The 22,064-nt window shown below is 40.0% G+C and overlaps 2 protein-coding genes across 3 annotated transcripts in view; both read left to right on the forward strand.

Annotated features, from left to right (window-relative positions):
* The first annotated feature begins 595 nt into the window (after nucleotides 1–595).
* cpa6 (carboxypeptidase A6) lies at nucleotides 596–17,543 on the forward strand. The gene is made up of 11 exons (XM_085763452.1): nucleotides 596–994; nucleotides 3,888–3,963; nucleotides 10,189–10,313; nucleotides 12,050–12,164; nucleotides 12,742–12,843; nucleotides 12,936–13,040; nucleotides 14,191–14,301; nucleotides 14,772–14,862; nucleotides 15,886–16,088; nucleotides 16,243–16,327; nucleotides 16,424–17,543. Exons 1-11 carry the CDS (start codon nucleotides 879–881, stop codon nucleotides 16,636–16,638), a joined length of 1,344 nt encoding a protein of 447 aa, XP_085619578.1. The 5' UTR covers nucleotides 596–878; the 3' UTR covers nucleotides 16,639–17,543.
* A 1,854-nt stretch (nucleotides 17,544–19,397) lies between these two features.
* arfgef1 (ADP-ribosylation factor guanine nucleotide-exchange factor 1 (brefeldin A-inhibited)) overlaps nucleotides 19,398–22,064 on the forward strand; it is a 53,089-nt gene continuing 50,422 nt past the window's right edge. The window contains exon 1 of one of the 2 annotated variants that reach the window (XM_085763077.1): nucleotides 19,398–19,746. In XM_085763077.1, coding sequence (XP_085619203.1) covers nucleotides 19,623–19,746 — 124 coding nt within the window. In that variant the 5' untranslated portion in view covers nucleotides 19,398–19,622. The remainder of the gene's footprint in view (nucleotides 19,747–22,064) is intronic. The other variant, XM_085763076.1, reaches the window with a different exon arrangement.

Here is a 22,064-nt window from a genome sequence, read left to right on the forward strand (position 1 = left end):
TATTTTATTCTTATCCATACTTGTTGGTCATGCATTTCTTTTTTAGTATAATAGGCTCCCCCTGACAAGATGTTATTTCCACCTACAGGCAGAACACATGGTGGAAATGTAAAAGGGAGCTCATTTGGGACATTTTATGCCAATAACAAAATGCAGTCACTAGATGGTAGTTATATCTATTGTGCATCATGTACACGAAGACCAGAGGACAGCACGGTTCATCTGATAGAGCAGAGGCAGCCCTCAGATGTCCTATCAAAACAAGGGAAGAGCTGATTGTGTCTGGGTTGAGCAAACTGAAAGAATAAGTCTGTTGTTCTGGGGTGATGAAAACAAGTTACTTGATACACTTCATGTCTCTGTAGAAAACTTTGGGCATCAAATGAAAACATTGAGACTCTTAATTTGACTTTTTTTTTTTGTTTAAAAAAAAATCATACAGCACGTGTTTATGTGTTCATCAGACACTACAGAGTAGATCATCCCCTGAGCGCACGGTGCGCGCCACAGACGGATCCTGTTACCAACTTTTCGCCGACACCGGGCCACGTGACTCAGGTCCTCCTCGTTTTAAAAAGGGCTGCAGCCTCCCAGTGATTCCCCCTCAGAGCTTCAGGGAGGCGGTAAATGCTTCCCCTTGTGCCGGCTGACCGACTTTCGCACCTTTTTGCATCCTCTGTGTCAGAGAGAGAGCCGCACGAGAGAGAGAGAGAGAGAGAGAGGGCACCGCCGCAAACTGAGCTGAGAGTTTGGCCAATCTGCTGATGGTGCGCTGGACCGAGTCCTCTGAGTTTCTCTCTCCCCCTCTCTCTTTTTGATAAGTGCATCCTGCAAAAGTCGCGTAATCGTGTCCTCCGTCTTTGATCTGCTGGCCAAGGATGGCACTGGACCACTGGAGCGCATTTCGCGCCTCGGTTTTACTGCCTTGTGTGATAATCTGCAGTAACGTGCTATGTCCCGTCGGTGCCTATCTCTACAACAACCGCTACGCAGGGTGAGTAAAGACCCCCCATTCATTTCTGGGGACTCGTGGGAGCCTGGGCGCACCACACTGTGGGGTTTTCATTCATGTTGAGCAGCTAAACGGAGACTTCAGTCTTGTCTGCAGAGATCTCCACATCAAAACACGGGCTTTATCTCATGTTGAGAGTAGAGAGAGGAGGAACAAAGAAAGTCTTTATGTTCACCATCTTCTTCATCGTTTTGGGACATAACTTCCTGCGTGAGACATAATATAATGTTTTAAGTTTACTCCATAATCTACCCAGGCTGCTTTTGTTTTCAAATGCTACTTTGATAAGACTGTGTGCAGAGAGACACTCAGATTGTTCATGATATGCACTGGTGACAGTGGGGATGCTTGCAGCAGCAGCAGCAGCAGCAGCAGCCTGTCAAACTGCTCAGAGTAATCATTTCAGAAATTGTAGTTGTAAGATGGCAGCTGTGTGTTTCTATAATTATGAGCAACAACACATTTGTAAGCAGTAATTTTCAACAACAAAAAGGGAAATAAACATGTTTTATGCAGTTAAATATGGAGCACATACTTCTCCACCTAGACATCTTCAGTGGTAACCATCTGGCCGGACACCTTTAGGAATTTGGGCAAGTATACAGAAGGCACGGCTGAAGCATGTGAAAGTATTTATGATCTATTTTTTAAAATATGTTATTCAACCTATAGGCAGAGGGGGACCACGTCTCCTGGAAACCCCCTCCTCGTCTGTCTCAAACAACATATATTTTGGATGGGCTCCAGAAATTGTGCATAGACCTCACACACCACTTCTGGTTTGACACAGACTCCCAATATTCAGCGCTGTGGGCGGCTGGATGGGTTTCACTTGGAAATTAGTGACACACTGGGTGTTGTCCTGTATGCAGCTTGACAAAGAGCCTCTAATCTTAAAAGATATTTATCAACCAGAGCATCTTGACGTTATCGGACATTGAGATTTGGATACAGAAAATGGAGAGAGGACGCCTGTGATGCATCAAAGTATCAAAACACAATCTTGGTTTTAAGGGCCCAGATTGTCTTAAAAACAAATTGCTTCCATCCCAGAGAAAGTCCTTCTGTGGGAATCAACAGACTGACAACTTAGAGGCAGCTTTAGTGTAGAAAGCCCCGCAGCTGGCAGATACAAAGCAAAAGGCCTCTGTCAGAGCAGCATTGTGGCAGAAACAGTTTGTCATCTTTGACTAAAAGATGCAAAACTGATACAATATGGATTACTGTAAAGCTTTGTGATGACACTTTTTTTTTTTTTTTCTTGCTGAGTACAGCCCCTAAACACGTCTTCTCAGATTGAGAATCTGTTAACACACAATCCTCTGATGTCTGTGAGAGATAGAGAAAATATTGCTCTTCAAGTTCACAATTTAAATCATTTTACCACCAAAAACACACAGCTTCTATCACTGCTGCTGCCATGGAAACGGCACAGTGTGTGTGTGTCTGTGTGTTGCGGTCACTGAAAACTGGGTCCGCCGCTCACGTTTGGGTGCCCTGGCCCTTTTGTTCCCCGAACCTCAGAGTGGCCCAATGCCACCTTTGTTTAGGGGGCCCAGCTTCCTGTGTGACACGTTGTAAAAGAAGAAGGAAAAAAAACACCTCTCTTTGATTTGAAAGAAGGAAAATGTGAGAAAGGAAGACAGAGAGGGGAGAAAGAGGGAGACAGGAAAGCGGTCACGGAACAGACAGAACAGGGCGACAGACAGATACCTGGACAAACAAAGAGAGATTATAATTAAGAGACTGTAATGAATTATTGGCAGCGTGTTAGGTTTAAGGTCAACCCCAGAAACTGTGCACTTTATGCAAGATTCATGATGAAAATAAAGAGTGCCTTTGTTTTATAGTAAGAAAATATAAAAGATGTGGTTTGCAAATTCAGTTAGAAACGCTCCCGAGCTTCTTCTGTCTGCTTCCAGATTTCCTTTCTAATCTGACATGAGAAGAATAACAATAACTACGATTTTTATATTGAATTACAACCAATTTTACAACTTTTCCCTGAAGTAAATACATAACTTCATTATTATAAATTCTTGATTCTTGATTTACTAAATTGAATGAAGCACTCATAATCAGCACAGAGGCAATTTGGCCGCAGATCTTTAAACATCTTAAATCTCATTTAGACTTTGAGATTTGGCAGACAAGACACAACAAAGCATCAACCATCTGTTTATGGTTTTATGTAACAATTATCCCAGACATTGTGCAGTGTCTTGCCTTTCACTTTATATTCATAAATGATTTACTTCCTCTGAATAGACTTTGTTTCTGTCTGATAAACACCACTGATTCACACAATGGAAAAAAATATATAACATTAGATAAGGCATTGGCAAAGTTTCCCACAGAGTCGCACCTGCATAGTCACTCACTAGTCATATATTATTTTATCTACTTGAGAAAAGAAAGGGTCTAAAGATCCGTCTACATATTAATATGATTGATGTATCTGCAGAATGAAAATGCCAAACAGCCACTGCTACTGTATCCACTAAAGAATAGTCCCAGGTGCTTTACCTGCAGAGCTTGAAATGGTGAAATATAATCCTATAATGATGTCTCACACAGGTTGTTTGACTGGGGTTTGACCCTGTCATCTATAGGACTCTACTGGGGAACCACCCATTTCACCATCAAACATCTGCTATTATAAGTGTCACCTTCAATCAGCACAAAAAGGTGGTCGCATTACCTGTGATGCCGCGGCCCAGAATATTTAGTTTTTTTGTTTTGGAAATGATGTGTGCACTTAGCGAAAATGGATCCAAGGCTTGTTACAGTGAATTTTAGTGGCATAAAAAGCCCTTTGGGGCACTTTGATCCCAGCTGTAACCTGACACTTAGAAGAGCTCTGTTGTTTTTGCAGTGATCAAGTCTTCAGAATAACTCCGGGTAACGATGAGGAGGTCCAAGTACTCAAGAAAATTCTGGCACATATGAAGGTTTGCACTTTTTTTCTAATATTTCCCTCCAACACACTCACCCCTGTATGTTTTCTGCTGTATTATATACTGTATTCATATGTGAGCCAAGTCAGTGACATATGTTACACAGTATTTTCAATAACCTGACTTCAAAATCAACTTTGTATTGACTTTTTTGCCATGAAATACGGTATTAAAAGTGTGATTTCTGTTGTTATTCTGCTCATACCAGCCACAGTAGTTCCCTTTTGATCTTTCTATGACACTTGCAACAGCAGTCACAGACAGAGTGAGGCGTGACAGTGGTGGTAAAAGGGGGGTTGATGTGACAGAGGGCTGGGGACAGCGATAGGGAAAACAGAGCGACAACGAGCAGCCGAGCGTGGTCATCTGTCACAGTCAGGACATATTCCCTGTCTGCGAGACTGAGATACTGTTGATAAGATGCTCTGTATTTATTTCACTGAGGAAAAAAATGGAGGAAAATATCAAACTTTTTTCATCCGCAGCTTGGATATCTTATCGTTGACAAACTAAATAAACATATGTTTCAAAGATACTGAAATTAGAGAAAACCCAGGAGGACACAAAAGGCCCTGCCTCTCTTCCCAAACTCATTTGGGAGTAATTACCCATCAGCCTTGAGAGCATGTATGACCTTCCTTTGCACATTGTTTTAGTTTGCAAAGAAGCATAAAAAGCACGATACGATTCCAGGGTTGCCCTCAGCTGAAGAAATTCCTGCTCAACAAAGAGTCAGAGAACTTCTTTGAATAATTGATTGAACTGTACATTTAAAAAAAAAAAAAAGAAATCAGCTTTTCCTGTGTTGTCATCTGTGTGTAGTTGAACAGGGCATTAAGAGATCAAAGCATATTTGTGAATATTAGTGTGATGCGGGTAATTATTTTCAAGAAAAGGCTAATGATTAGTAGATCAAAGATGACAATAAAACTAAAAGGTTGGAGGACCCGGGTTGACCCAGATAGAGAAGATGAAAGAACCTAACAAGGGGGCCTTATGTGATGATCAATAAATCAATCAGTCTATCAGTATGTGGGAGACACTTTGATTTTTTTTTCTTTTTTGAGATATAGTATTTGATTTATGTTTTATTTATTGGAATGAATGGAATGTGAATGTGGATTCATTCATCTTTTATCCTTAATGGAATAATTCAAAATCCTTGTAGTGGTATCAGTGTCTGTCAATCCTGTGGATGAAGGCAAGTGGATGAAAACATTTATAGTAATAATAATAATAGTAGTAATAATAGTAACAGTAGTAGTAGTAATAGTAAAAGTTAAGGAAATTAGGTGTAATTATATCATAACAAAATATCAGCCAATGAGGACACTGAGGTCTTGTTCTCTGTATTTTTTCTTGGAGCTTGGGGGGTTTCTGGTTTGCATTGGAAGCAGTTACATACACTATTTTTTGGACTAACTTTTAAGACCACTTTTTTCCCCTCTCTCTCTCTTTTTTATTTATTTTTTTCTACTTTTTTCATTTATTTCATAGATCTGAAATTTTGTCTTTAGCATTCAAGTCCCTTAAAAAACAGTTCAATCTATGTAAAACTTTAATATAATGTGAAATTGAGTAGAACTCTATAAATATTTAAAAGGATTTTAGAAACTTTGTTTGGGATGAATGTGTAAAATCGTGAATTTGGCCCAGAGGCAGTGTGGTCAGTTTTAGCTTGGACCAGCACATATGAAAGGCCTCTGTCCAGGTTCAGATCAAGTGGTCCAGGACCAACACATCCCTGAGCGGGAAAAGGACAGAGTGGGACAAAAGAGAGCTCAGTAAATGTTTATAACTTGCGGCAAGGGAAACTAGTGGAGAGCCAGGCTGCTGGTCAGGATCTGGCCTGGAGTCTCATGTATAGAAGGGCAGCGGACACGATGCTCTGAGGCCAACCAAGGCAGTGGCAGCGACTGTTTGGACAGCTGTGGACATGTGTATTCAGTAGCTTAGCCACACTGCCATGCTTCCAGGGCCAGAGTCGAAGTTTTCAGCCTCAGCCAAGGCAAGAGGTGAAATAATAAATAACTACTACCCAGTTGCAAAGGAATCAAACACAGGAGCCATCTTCAACCAAATAACACACTTCTAGTAAAATATGAAAAAGAAATGTCTGGCTGCACTCGGTGGATGGCTGACATAACATCTAACCTGTTCATGTGAAGTGTTTTAGTCACCTGCTGGTGGTGGTGGGGGGGTAATTCCAATGAAAAATCCCCTTATTCACAAGAATTAATGTGTTTTGCATCTCTAGAAGAAACAACAGCAGTTTAGGACAAACTGATGCAACCCAAATGGCAGATAACACACTGAGCTGTAAAATCCAACAGAAACAAACTGCATAAACAGATGATACAAATTCAACCTCACAGCCTTAAACACATTGCGTGACTCACAAATGCTATGCACTGTGAAGATGAGCTGTTTCTACATTTTCACAAAAACTAAATAAACGCTTTTGCGCTTCATTTCCACTTCAGCTTCTGGAGAACATGTTAATGATTGTGTCTACAATGGGGAACAATATGCTGCCAGTTCATTCCAGCTAACTCGTAATATTTTTAACTGATTACCATTTCCTACAGTAAAGGCCAAGGTGATCTCATCACACTGTTGCTTTGTTGTTTTATCTGACAATCGCATTAAAGTTGAAATATGTTCAGTTCATTATTTTTATGTCCCAAAGAAAGAAGCTCATCACAGTTGAGCAGATGGAATGAGTTCATGTTTGAAAAAGGATTTCAAGGATTGTGATACTAACTGCTACTCAACTAAACAGCGATTGTTTCAGTCAGTGCCTGACCTGACTTTAATAAAAATGTCCATTGGTCCCATGTTGTTTGATGGGAGCAGTGACACAGAATCAGTGACTGTGTCTCTCTATTAGCTCATACTGTAGAAGTGTTGTGCAAAAAAAAATGCTCCAAGGATTAAATCTGTGAAACAGATGTACTAATATCTTGGTGAAATCACCCTGGCTGCTGTCATTGCACCATATAAATTATTTAATTATTACTTTCCATGGAGGGGTTTCAGCTTTTGTCTGTAGATGACATCACTATCACAGGCTGTCTCCGCTGAGCAGGAGGGGAGACACATTTATTTAAACTGAGCTATAGAGTGAAGCCCTGGAGCATACAGTATACCCCTCTAAATGTCACATTGTCTCTATGCCATCATTACTCAGTAACCGTTTAAGCTAGAGAGGTGCCACTTTTTCTCCATCAGTGCTTTTTAATAAGCCTGAATCGCAGACTTCAATTGATACTTTAACATTAAAAGTTGGGAAAGATGTGGAGTAGTCTTAACGCTGCAGTTCTGCTTTCTTTCCATGTTTATTGGTCAATTCTCATCTGCATTAGGTTCACATCACTCTACTGGACCATCCAACTGGCTCCTGAAGGTGCTGTCACAGCCAACCAGAGTGTCTGATACAGAGACTTGGCATGCCTCAGCTGTTTACCCAAACTAAATGAGAGCTGTAGTGTCTTATTCTGAGCCCAGACTGAGGAGAAGTTGGTCTGAATCTATTGTAGTGGCAGGAAACAGACAGACCATTCACATATTTAGGCTTTGGAGCTGATTTTTGAAGAAGCTGACAAAATGAGAAAAAATGAAAAACTGTCCATAAATACCACCCCAAAAGAATGAACAGAAAAAGAGAAAATCTTCACATCACCTCAAGTACAACAATTAGCAATTATCTGTGTTTCCAGTCTTCATGGTTGGCTTTAACTGGCTGTAGCATTAATATTCTACTGTAAGTCTCAGTAAGAAAGTGACATTTCCCAAAATTGTTTAACTGTTCCTATAAATTCAATTCAACTTTATTTATAAAGCGAATTTCATGCACAAGGCAGACTCAATGTGCTTCACAACAGGTATATACTATAGTTACAATAAAAAAGAACAGTCATAAAAAAACCAATTAGAAGTCAATCAGAAAGTGCAATTGCATAGAAAAGTGTCAAACAGCTGGCATGATTCAGAAAACATACAGTGGTTCGCCCTGTAACGCACATTCAATCACAGTTTACTTTGCTCAACTTGATTTCTTTTTACTTGACATATAAACACTCAGCTGCAGCTTCACCACATCTGCCTCAAGCAAAAAAAGCCAACTCATTTTATAGAACTATAACTTTTCCCTTCGTGTCCTGCCCACGCCTGTATTACAAAACCAAAACCAAACAAATTCAATAGCTGCACACACTCACACACTCACACAAAAAAAGGAAAAATGACGAGAGATCAAAGATTTATAAAGCAGACAAAGAACACATATTAGGGCTCATAAATACAGCTATAAAATTTTAAATTGAGAGAACTCTTTTTGAGGAATTGGATTATCTGATCAGAGATGTTTTAGTGCTTTTTGGACATATGTGTTTTGGATTTGTTTGGCTAACAGAGGAGCACTGCTGCAGCATTTGGGGTACTTAACCATTTGGAAATGCCATAAAAGTGCAGCAATAGAGAGCGGGTTTATACTCAAGGGCACCAAACGATCCAGCTGAGGGCTCTCCACTCCCCACGCTCTAAAGAAACTTAAATGAATCTGGTATGCATTCTGTAAACCATTAAACCAATTGACACATTAACAAGCATGTGTGCCAGCCTGCATGTCTCTGCCCCCATGCTGCAAATGAAGGCCAGCTGAGGACGTTCACAAACACAGACATGTGTGAACTTCCTGAATTTACAGTGCTCTCTATCTCTTCGCTCAGTGTGTCATTTGTAGATCAGTGCTTTCCAAAAAAATACCCCCTTTTTGTCTTTCTCTTAGCTTCTTGTCCTCTGTCTGTTATTTTATCTCAGTTGCCACATGGTGTCTGTGTTTATTTGGTTGGCCAGCAAGATCGGCCAATGGGCTGTCTATATCAGCTAAAGCTAACAGGCCCGGCTATCACGGCCTGATAACAAGTGCTGAAAACAGGTTTCTGTTGCTAATATGAGGTCAAACAGCGGAGAGTGGACCAGCCGTTCACTGCTGGGTTAATGGGACATGTCAGAGTATGTTTTGTCTCATTAATGTTGTGGAGGCAGGTTTCCCCTGATTTGCTCAGTCACTTGGGGGTAGAGAGACTAAAGGAATGTTAAACTGCTCAGGTCTGACCAGAACAATTAAGTCATAATCACCAAATGTCTGGTGCTGTTTTGAACACCGAGCAGATGAGATAGTGGGGTCTGTTTTTGGGGCTTTAGTTTTGTTAGTTTAATTAGTTGCAGACGTACAGTATTTCCACTGTGGTTTTTGAGGTAAAAAGGAAAACAGTCCTGTCAGGTTCGTATTTGTACCAATACCATCTGTGTTAAGTGGATCAAATATAAGAAAATGACAGATTCCTGTCAATGTTGTCATAAAATTCAGATTTCTTGTGTTTTCTGTTAAATACTTATAGGTTTTTCTTTCACTGGGTCAGGTAAAAATTGACATTCATTTTATAGTTTTTCTGTTGTTTTTACCACATCATGATATACAGCATTGTACAGAATGTGTTTTCATTTTTTATTTTTTATTCTTTTTAATTTATACCATGCCACAACACTGGTGACAGCTGGAGCCATGTAACATATTGTTTTCATCTTGTTCCATGTGTCTGTACGTATCCCATTCTCATGGACTTGATATCTCAGTAACTTCTTTGAGTTCAGCACATTCACTATAGATTTAAAGAAAAACTTAGCAGAAGTTGGGGGGTCAAAGGTCAAGGGCTTGAATTCAGAAGAAAACTGCTTTAGCCCTGCGGACATGATATCTAACTTCAGTGTCCTTCAGTGTAACTTCAGTGACTCAGATGAACTGATATTCAATGGTCGAAGGTCGAGAGACTTTTAGAAAAGTGTTTTCTAAAAAGAAAACACTTTTTAGTCATGCTGCTTCACACTGCAACTATGACAAAGTCACACAAATGGTGAATATCCTATGATTCTGGATAAACAGTGATGTACTGTATACACTGAGTAATAGAGGGATTCTAGTTTGTTTTTTTTACTGCATTATTATCATTAGTAGTAGTAGTAGTAGTAGTAGTAGTAGAATTGATGTTGTGTCAAAAATGAGATGGTTTATTTTCTTACAAGAAGCAAATTATATAAATATATCTTCATATATATTTTGAAGCAAAATATATGAATGTATTGTGATGTTAAACGTTACACATCCATATATCTCACAATAACCCTTGGTCTGATATCTTTCTTGTGTCCCTTCAGGTGGACCTTTGGCAGCCCAACAGTGTTTCTCTCATCTCTCACAATGCCACCGTGGATGTTCACGTGAAACGCAACAACACGCGAGACCTACGTGCACGCTTAAAGCAGCAACATATTGATTATCAGTAAGCCTGAAAAGACCACAAGCCATAGGCACAGAGACATTCTACAGCACACATGCGTGCTCATTAGCGCACTCGCACATATGATTTTGTTAGCAAAGCGTTTACACCCAGAGATACATCTGCTGGGTATTGCAATTACCCAGCTTCCCCTCGTCAGACTATATGATTTGCACATGCAGAGTCGGCCACAGTTAACATGCAAAAGACCTCACACTTCCTCAAAGCAGGGACACACATAAACACACACATACACACGGCACATCAGAGCCTGTCTCCCAAGTGTGCTCCAAAATGCAGCTCTTTCATCTCCCTACCCCATCCTTCATCAAAATTAACGTTGAAATGATGGAGTTTTATCAAAGCAGCCGCAGCCAAATCTAGACTCCATTGTCATATCTGTCCTGAGGGAGGAATTGCAGATCTGAGGATGAGTTGTTTTTTTTCTACACTCTGTTTGACTAGATTATTCAAAAACGGTTTACACTGCAGGGGACACTGTCTTTGGAAGGTGGTTGTAGTTTTGAGGGTGGATTTTGTAAGAGGTCTAACATCTAATTTCTTTTTACAGAGATATAATCCAGTTGTTGTTAGTTCTTACTCTACAAGTTATGGATAAAAACGTACATCTAGGGACTTATGAAGAAGTATATTTTAGCAGAATATGGCTGCCCACATAGCTGCTGTGATGAAAGCTCCCATCATCTGTTTTAGCAAGGCGTGGGAAGTGAAGAGGCATAGGGCCTGATCAGACAGGAAACAAGTCTTTAGATAGATAATGATGGTGATAATTATGGTTTCGGCTCATTTTCAATAGATTTTCTTTACTGGTAGGCAGCAGTGGTATAAATGGTATCACTTGTGCTATCAGAGTGAGTGGTGGTGGTGAAATCTGGCTTAACACTGGAAAATAAAGAGATGAGTGAGAGCAGCTGTATAATTGGTATTAGATACAGTATGTGCCAGCAGTAAATTCAGGACCCCTGCGCCACCACTTCATACTCAACACTCAGCAGATGTATTAAATCCAGTCACTACGCAGTGACTCTACACTAGCAGAGACCCACTTATACAATATTAAATTGGAATATCTATGAATTTTAATGTTATATTTAGGCCACTCATACAGGCACATGTATGACAAAAAGGAGATCTGGATTGCAACCACACACCATAAAGAAACAATGACATGTTTAGGATATACAACAATTTACAGCCACAGAAGTGATCAAATCTCTACTAACTTTATATTGCTCTCATACATCTTGGTGTATGAAATCTGATGAGTCATCTTTTTCCATGTTTAAAGGTCGCACTCGCAACTGTTGTTTTATATTTCATGAATAGTCATAATTTGATAAATAAAATTCAGATTTGCTGGGTTATTGCAGTGGAGCAATGCAAGCCTAAAGCCATTCTCAAATTTGTATAAGATAAGATAAGAGCAGGATGTGACCTTTTTGGTTTGACCTACTTACTTGCTCATATTAAGGTATAGTAAACTCTGAATAAATCATATCCATTATGACAAATTACATAACTAAATGACAGACTGAGTTATGCCAGAGGAGGATGTATAAACTGACTCACAGTACTTTTCATGACCTGGCAACCCAAATGCTTTTATCGCTGATTTATTCCTCATCTATAAAGCGAATGTTTTATTTACCCATAGTTATGGTGTTTATCATAAGTTACGAGTCTCTTCGTAAATAACAGTGCTTTTCTCCCGTCCGCAGGGTGTTTATCTCCAATCTGCAGAAGGAAATTGAAAAGCAGACAGGATATCGCTCCTCTCGCAAGCGGAGGTCAGAGTCTCAGTATGACTACGAGGTTTACCACTCTCTGGAAGAGGTAGATGTGAAGCCCACCATCTACCCACCTACCTATCCCTCACGCTTCTCTCATGCTCTCTAATCTAACGCACGCACAGCGCAAACAAACAACCTCCCTACGGTGCTCTCAAAGTCCCAATTACCCCATTCCACAGGTCTCTCTCCCACAACCCCGTGTTCTCACACACAGACACTCACTCCACTTCAGACACTTCGCAGCTTTAGAGTGTTTATTTTCCCAGGTCGATCGTGCTCCCGCTTCATGAATCTGTCAAGCCCTATGAAGCAGCAGGAATTCCACACACAGATCCTGAGAGCCTACACAAATCTTTAGTGCTCTGAGCTTTGATCCTCTCCTTCACTGTAAAACGCACACACACTTACACACATGCATCTCTGTGAGATCCAGCGGACACGTCATGAAGCAAAAAGGCAGAATGTGAGCATTTACAGTACTGTATGTGTTACAGATCACACTCATTATAAAACAGCAGCATCTTCATCAAATTTCCACTCAATCAAGCTTTGGAATTTTAGAATTATTCCTGGAAAAACCCTCATAAATAATCTTCTCTACATTATTTTCTGCTCTAAAGATCCAAAGCTGGATGTTTGAGATGAACAGAACCCATCCAGACCTGGTTGACATGTTCTCCGTTGGGAAATCATACGAGGGTAGACCACTGTATGTGCTTCAGGTAGGAGCAAAGGCATGAGGCACTCATAAAAAAAAATCAGTCAGTTTCATGCACGCACAACTCTGAAACTGACAGTTCTTGTCTCTTGTCAGCTAGGAAAGAGAAGTCGTCCCCAGAAGAAAGCTGTGTGGATCGACTGTGGCGTTCATGCTAGAGAGTGGATCGGACCTGCCTTCTGCCAGTGGTTTGTCAAAGAGGTAGTCTTGTTTTCCTGCTCTACAAATTTGAAAATTAAACCATTGTTTGAAGTTACAAGTATGCACTATTTGCACCATTGCATGCTTTTACAGTGTCTCACTCTCAGCAGCAAAACAGCCTCTAGATGTTGCCTGAGTGATGGCCTGCAGCAAGCGGTCTGCGATGTTTGGTCTACCCGACCTTCCACAAAACATGAACATCTGTTCAGTTGTCAAGCGTACTTATGCAAATACTTAAGAATACCCTTTATTGTTCAGATGTTGACCATGGATCAAACATTTACACGAATTCCATTACAGGCTTTAAGTCTTAGTTAGTAGTGAGGACGGTACAGGACCAGAGTCGAACATTAACTGCAAGAACCTGTAATTGCTTGTTTATACTACTTAAATGCCACATGAGTAGGATTTGTAAGACAATGAGTGCCAGACAGTCTGGGTAATTAAATGGAGCTATATGAATATCAAATTGAAACACAGGGTCATGGTCTGATTTGAGGAGTACTTACCTGATGAAGTCATAATGGATCACTTCAAATTTATCAGAGAGATGAAAAACAAAATAGATCATTAGTCCTTTGGTCATGATGTGGATTTGAAAGTTCCTGAGAGAAATTCAATTAAACAAGGATAAAATAAAACTTGGACATGTGTGAAGAAAGGAGGAAAAACAGCAGGAAATCAGAAACAGATTTACATAAAAGTAAATAAGGGAGGAGAAAAAAAACAAAACATGGGAAAAGCTTTGACTTGGGAACAGTCAAAGATGCCCAACACGAACACATCTATGCAGATTCACTGTGGTGTAGTGGCTTAGGATGGCCACTGGAGGTCAGAGTGCTCTCTTTGTTCATATTAACCTTGGCCTGAGTCTGATTAATGAGAAGCTATAAGCTGCATTAGACCAGAGCCTAGATCTCCTCTCCCCAGCCCCCACCTCTACTAGTCACCAGAGTGTTAAGCCACTGTAGTCTCTCGCATTCAAAGAACTGTGATTGTGAACATATTTAGACCTATAAAATGCTAAAAACAATCCACACATAATAATGATATATGATTGTTATTGTTGGACCTCATCTAGATCTGTGCCATGAATTAAAATGCGGCCTAGCGTGCTGTGTAATTATACTGATTTATTATATAATTACAGGCCATCAGCTCATACCACTATGACTCTGTGATGAGACGACTGCTCAACCAACTAAACTTCTACATCATGCCTGTCTTCAATGTGGATGGATATCACTTCAGCTGGACCACGGTACATTAGGTCTTTATATATTCACAACACAGACTGAACCTCCCTGGTGATAGCCTCGATTTTTATCTGACTTTTTCATTATTTTCTAAGAAGGACATAGTAAATATATACTGTTATATTCTTCTGATACTTTGCCGAATTCAGGGCTTTATATATTCGAGAGTAAAACCTGGTTTCCCATAACTTCTATAATATCTGAATGTATACTTTCATGGAAAAACTACACAGTACAGAGATAATATATTGTTTCTTATTATGCAGCGCTTATCTCTGTAGGAGTATCCATGTATATTTGAGTGAAAATAAAGCCAATGAAAACTGTCTCCATATCTGTCTGTTAGTAACAGACCCACTGGGGATCAGTGAGTGACAGATGGATTATTTCAGAGCTGGCAGAGAAGTGTATCTGTTGGATGTGTCTGACAGTAAGTGGACATACAGTGACAGTGTCTTTTTTATTTTCCCTGTAGGATCGGTTCTGGAGGAAAACACGGTCTAAAAATCACAAGTTCCACTGTCGAGGTGTGGATGCTAACAGAAACTGGAAAGTGAAATGGTGTGGTGAGTTTCGCAACACACACACACACACAAAAACACTGCAGTTTGGCAAGGCTGCTTGTAGTCTGTTGTTGATGTAGTCTTTCCTGTCTATTAATGGGTGAAAGCTGTGGATAAAATATTTGTGTGGTGACAAAAGTCTATGTTTGATGTCATTTAGTGTCCGGTGGGTGGTGGGTGGTTGGTGATAGTTTGCGGGGGTTGTGTTCTGCTGAATCATCACCACTCTGGGAACACAGTCAGAATTTATGTGGTGTAGACAGACATATAGAGACATAACATGAGTTGCAAAACAAAGAAATTGAAGTACCATGTGTTCCATGCCTGAAGGAACATTAGCTCATAAAATCAGATTCTCTACAAGAAACCGACTGTCACTGAGTGCACATCCTCTGAAATCCTTGAGAGCACACACAACATTGTACATTAGTGTTTAAGACTATTTATTACAATATGATTTGCGTGATTCATGTGACGTGTGCTGTCTCGTTCTCTGAGTAAATCTTTTCAGAACAAGTCAAGGTCTCATTTAGGTTTATGTTTATTTTTGCATCACTCATTTACATCATCCAAGGGCACATGCACTGATGGTGACTGTTCTAAGCATAAAAAATGCTAATGTAGTGTCTTAGTGGGAGACATGGCGACAGTGTGCCTGCTGGAGCCCCAAACACCACAGCATCCAGAAACATTCATGTCTGTTGGTTGGTCTTGGCAGTGGGGAGGTTTTGGAGTTGGATTGTCTTTGGCTTCTCTTATAATGTGACTAGTGATTTCAATCTGTGTGTGCATTTGTTTTCCCCACAATACCGCTCTGTATGTCTTCTCACTGCCTGCATAGTCACTGTAGCTGGACATGGTCCAGAATATAATGAATCCACATCACAGCGCCAAAGCTCTTTCGTTTTTGAAGATCTGATAGAAATAAGAGGAAAAAAAGAATTAAATTTGTGCCTCCATATCTGTTTCTTAATGTATCCTGGAGTCATTCAATCATAAGACTGCTGCTGCCCTTTCCTTCCTCAGATGAGGGTGCCTCCTCTCATCCCTGTGATGAGACCTACTGCGGTCCCTACCCTGAATCAGAGCCCGAGGTCAAGGCTGTCGCCAAGTTCCTCCGCAAGCGCAAGAAACAAGTCAAAGCTTATATATCCATCCATGCCTACGCTCAAATGCTGCTTTACCCCTACTCCTACAAGTATGCCACTATCCCCAACTTCAGCTGTGTGGTAAGACATCTGTTTCTGGATAATAAACCAATTACCTACTAATTTTTTAACCATCTGCGAGGGCTCCTGTGTTATTTAATCCAATCAACCTGATCAACCTGATGTTAAATCCTACTGTGCAGGAATGAGCTGAGCTTTTGCTTCCACTTTCTAGGAGTCAGCAGCTCACAGTGCGGTGACGGCCCTGTACTCTGCCTATGGAGTGAGGTACAGATACGGACCTGCCTCCACAACTCTCTGTGAGTAACTGCCCCCTCACTTTACCGTGTCTTTCAAATTTAGCAAACCAAACAGTGCTATTGTTATGAAACTAAACTTTTCCCGCTTCCTCACAGATGTGAGCTCCGGCAGCTCTATCGACTGGGCGTACAGGAACGGGATCCCCTATGCGTTTGCTTTTGAGCTAAGGGACACAGGATACTTCGGCTTCCTCCTGCCTGAATCTCTGATCAGCCCGACTTGCACTGAGACTATGAGGGCTGTGAAGGCCATTGCATCAGGTCTGCTGAAGAAGTGTGAGACAGACAGGGACCGATTTCCATACATATGACCACAACGTAGGTCTGTACAGCCCCACCCTCAGAGCTACTTATCTGAACACCTCATATTCTTCTGAGATTTCATATTAATCCCAGATATTATCAGGTGAAGAGCTGCAACGGGCCGCCAAAGCATCATTTGTTTTTGTTGCTTTTCAGGCTCTTCACTTTATTTTTCTTTTCTGATACGTTATGAACTGATGGTGGTGGGGTTTTTTGTGCCGAAAACCAAAAATCCTACAAGCGGCCAGCTTGTTTACATACAGAAAGCTCTCAGACACCAACAGCATCCTTTGGGATCTGTGAGCTATGATTTGTGCCATCTAAGTTATGAACTTGAATCTGGTCCAGAATTTATCCTAGCACGTTATTCTTCCTTTGTCCCCCAGGATCTACTGTTGCTCTCCAGTGACAATGTAAGAAATAAACAGATTTTACTATCAAATAAGCTTTTTCAGTGAATGGCAGTCATGTAAGCACTTGTCATGACACAGCAGCACTTTCTGAAAACACATTTAAGATTTTAATATTTCCCAAAGATGGTTATATTAAAATAAACCTTTCACAAGTTTTAGTTTTTACTGAATATCATCACATCTTTGTTTAGTTGTTATTTTGGATTAGTCCTACCATGTGCCAGTTCAGACTCTAACTAAGCTGTTCATGTATTAATGCCTTTATTACTGCAATATTTATGCTTATCACCTGACAATCTAGGGTTTGGTTTAAACTGAGATTTCCTCCTCTCTTATTTTGTTAGACATTTTTTTCCCCCTTTCATTTGGTTCAGACAAATTTTGGAAAGTCTGGCTCAGGTATGGATCAGAAATGTTTACCTTTTACAGCTTATTATGCTTAATGTGAGATTTTAATAAATGTATGATATCAGACTTGAATAAATGTTGTTATATAACACAGAAAATATTTATGGTGTCGCATTTTTCCCAACTTTTATTTTGGTCTACTCTTGACATTATTATAAGGACGAACTATTTCTAGCGGGCTTCTTGTAAAAAAAACAAACGCCCCCACTTTCATATCACCAACATGGAAAGAAAAGTCACATTTGCAGCATTACATGTGTTCTGTAATTTGTTTTTGTACATGTGTTCATAGGCATCTTCAATAATAAACATCATCTTCTAGGGGACATCTATTTTGATTAACTCCCCTCTTCAATTAGGAAATGAAAGCCTGAAGCACTTTTCATCCAGCTCTCCTCTTTTTCTTTCGCTCTTCATTCTGAATCTGCAGCTCTGCTCTTATTTATGGATTCAGAAACAGTGGAACTGACATGCAAGACAGTCCAAAGTGAAAGTGAACTCTGCCGCCCACAACTGCCAAAACTGTGTTGTCAAATTGCCAGATTTCCTGGATGTATTTGTTAAATGTTACTCACGGCCCAGTAGCAAAATCAAACATTTAGGTACGCAGTGTTACAGGTGAGGTGTAGCATTATAAACAGTCATGACAGGACTAAACATTCAGAATTGAGAGGGAAAATCAGAACATTTCATAATTATGTTACACAAAATAGCTGGAAATGTTTCACACCATTTTGTAAATAGTGCTGCGAAAAGTGGAAGGCCATATGGAGTAGCCTACTAATCATGTCCCTTAAAATATCATGAAACACATAACAAATCTTCTACTAAAGGGATTAAAAAAAAAAATTCAAGTAGTATTAGTTTGAGGAGAAAAATATGTATTTATCATGGTATAGCATAAAAAATAGATGTGGGATTACTAACCTCTCACTAATCAAGTTTCATTAAGTTTTGCAGAACATCTTGCAAATACATTAGAGTTAAAAACCAGATAAACACAAGAAGACCTTAAATTTAACTCATTACATTTGTCTCACTTTACATGTTGTTGTCAGATTCTATAGGTTTGAATACAGGCAAGATATGTTTAAAAATGAATTAAAATTTGAGAAAAACTGAAAACCACTAAACATTCCCACCAGTTATCATAATGAGAATTGCATATTTTTAAAATTTTGAATTATTACATTTGACAATGTCATAATTGAGATTCATCTTTTAAAGTTTGAATAGACTTTCTGTTGAAGTGTCTGGGAGGAATACAAATCAAAAATACAGAAATAATAGATACATTTTCAGTTTGGATTGTGCCTGCAGCAAACTCTCCACAGTATATTTTAGGCTGTATAAATAGCCTTAAGCAAATATGAGTGTCACAGTGGCTCAAGGTTTGTTTACATTATGTAGATCTAGTAGTGAAACCGGTTTCACTGCTCCAATGAGAAATCAAAGAGAGTAACCTTTTCTCTCTCACTTTTTTTTTTTTTTTTTACGTTTTGTTTTTGGATTATATGAAATTATTGCAACTATTTGTTTGCCACTAATTGTCAAAATTAGTAAATTAAAGTAATAGTCAAATCTTATCTATCTTGTATATATCAAGTGGGCTTTTTGATACACCAGAAATACCTTTGATAGAAAGATTCTATATATAGAGCACTTTGAGTACTATATGTACCATTATGTGGGTATAGCCTTCTGTTTATTTAAGTGGGGATGTAATATGGTAAAAAAAAACAAAAAAAAAAACAGAAGCTGGTGCTCATTGGTTTAATTCATGACATAATATCAGTTATTTTTACATATGAGTTTGGTGAGTCTGTGTGTTCTTGCTCATGCATATGTGGATACAGCTTAGCAGGGACACTACACTCCTGACTCCTCCACTCCACTCCCCTCTCCTCTCCTCTCCTCTCTCTCTCCCTGCTGCCTCACTGCGGCCGTCCTCAAACGTACGTGACGTCGTTTCCTCTCTCCAACATGGCGCAGGAGGCAGGTCGTTAATGGAAATCTGAGGGATTTACCCCACCTTCTGTGTTTATTTATGTTTGTCTGTTAGGGGCTCTGCGGCTGACATTTGTAAGGGAATACATTTCCACTCGAGGCGGCTGCACCCCCCGACCCCCCTTTTGGGACCAGGCACACCTCGCCCCAAATTCCGGTGCGACATGTTTGAGGGCAAAAAGACGAAAAACATGTTCCTCACACGAGCTTTGGAAAAGATCCTGGCCGACAAGGAGGTGAAAAAGGCTCACCATTCACAACTGCGTAAAGCCTGCGAGGTGGCACTGGGTAAGTTGTGTTGTTTTAGCATCACATTTTAGACACGTCACGCACCCTCTCACTTAGGCTATTAAGCGGTTATATCCTGCAACAATGTCGCAGTGTTTTGGCAACACAGTGTCTTTTCCATTCATTTCGTGCAGTCTGTCGCTGTTGTCTCATTGTCGTGCGATAAAATTCATCTAAACCTGCATATTTAATTGACGTGGCACGGGCTAAGTGGAAACGATTCCGTATCAAACACGGAAATGGTGCAGCAGGAGGGGTGGGTGTTTGCAACACCGAGCCGATGCTGCGAAACTAGTAGCGATGTGAGAACAGGCCGAGCACCGGACAGAAAAACAAAGTTTCTGGAGGCTGTATCCTCCTTTAATAACCAGCTTAACACCTCATACACTATAAACATTCGTCAAGTGCAAACTATGTTGATCCAAACTGTATAATTTTATGGCTTTATCCCCGTAAAGGTGAGATGTTTGCGTCTCTTCCTGGTACACAGGAGACGTGGCCGTGGCCGGTCAGTACAGGGAGTGTTCAAGACATCTCTGTCTTTTATTACATCTTTTATTTATTAACCAGTTCAAACACTTGTGCCCACCCCGTCGTAAAACTACAATATGAACCGGGACAGTGTAAATCAAGAGGTGACAGCTGTCAATAGCACATTCATGCTAGAACATTGTCAAGTTGTCGGAAATAATGCAGCCGACTTCCGGTCAGGACTTAAATAAAATAATATGGAGAAATAAAATTACTTTTGTTATGTTACTGGGGGTCGACTTTACACAGTATAGTTACCACAGTGAAATGCATTTATGTTTAGTTAATTGGCACCTGTGTTATCATTTATATCAATGACTCACCTGGTCTTGTCGCTTTGAGTGTGCTTTTATTTTGAAATCAAATCTCGTAAGATCCGGTTTTAACCGTACCCACATGGGGTAACTTTATGCATCTATTTGTTAGCAGGTGTATTTTCCGAAACACGTCCTTAGGGGTGACTATTAATAATAAACGTCTACATTAAACAACAATCCGACATCCAAATAGGAACTTAGACATAACAGTTTACCTTAATAACACTATAGTTAATGGTTTCTCACATGCCAGACTTTTTATTATTTTTTATCTAGGCTACTCTGTGTCTTGGAACAAGCTCGTTTTTTCTGCAATGGGAGTAATATGACACTGCCACAGAAACAATGAGTCTGTGTTGTGCAATAGCCAAGGAGCCTACCTGTCCCAACAGTAGCTGCCTTCAGCTGTTTGCAGGGGTTCTGCAGTGCCAATGAACACTACAATGATGATGTTTGTCTGGGCTTGCTTTAATGTTTTGCAAAACCAACCCACCCACACAAATCATATAGTCCTTCCCACACTTCATTGTCAGTGGAGAGAGAGAGAGAAACGGTGGCGAGTGTTACAGGTTAAGCTTCATTGAAGGAGTATAGCCCACTGTAGCATGAATTTAAAGGGAAAATAGTATACACCATATTATTTGAATTTACACCAGTGATTTGTAGAGAGTGCATATTGTTCCTTTACCTGGGAATCCGAGCATAAAGATTCAAATTGATGACAGTCATATTAGTCACACACTTACTCTACGGGTTGTATTGTAATGTGGTGCTTCCAACTGTGAGTCAGAAATTAACATAAACCAGCAAAACCATAGTTGCTGCTGACTCTCATATAGCATCTAAGGAGCTGTTCTGTTATTCACAGTTCCTGAAGCTGCCTCATATATTTTTCTCAAATGACATCACCACTCACTCACAGTCTGTCTAGTATGGCCTGCTGATTAAAATTCACCACTTAACAATGAAATCTATTTTAGGGCGTACGTTCCCTTTAAAATGCAGCATTAGTCACACAGTCAGCAGTTGTGGGTCTTCTCAGGTCAGAAAAGGGAATAAATATTCAGGTAAAACCTTAACCATTGCATGTCCGCAGTGTGTCAGACATTATTGATATGTAGGCTATGCTGAGTATAACGTGACAGTGGCGCTCAGTCATACACTCAAAATCTATGAAATCTCTGCAATGAGTGTAGCATCGGTACAGTAGTAGTGCATATCAAAAAACGACTTGGTGACCCAGTATACTGAGTGACTTACATAATCCCCTGTAGCTCTTGGGGCTCTGAGACATCTCAGAGACATCTGAGCGTGCCTGTGCCAGAGTCAAACCTCTTTGCTGTCACTAAAAGTCTTCCTGTTGTAGACTGCCTTTGTGCAAATTATATATTGTTTGAAATTTTCCTTGTATAACACCAGACAGTGTTTTTTCCATCAATTCCTGTGTGTGTAGCAGCATACAGATTTAGA

The sequence above is a fragment of the Trachurus japonicus genome, chromosome 20 (genome assembly GCF_045865225.1).
Source record: "Trachurus japonicus isolate A0001 chromosome 20, Traja_1.0".
Taxonomy (NCBI): domain Eukaryota; kingdom Metazoa; phylum Chordata; class Actinopteri; order Carangiformes; family Carangidae; genus Trachurus; species Trachurus japonicus.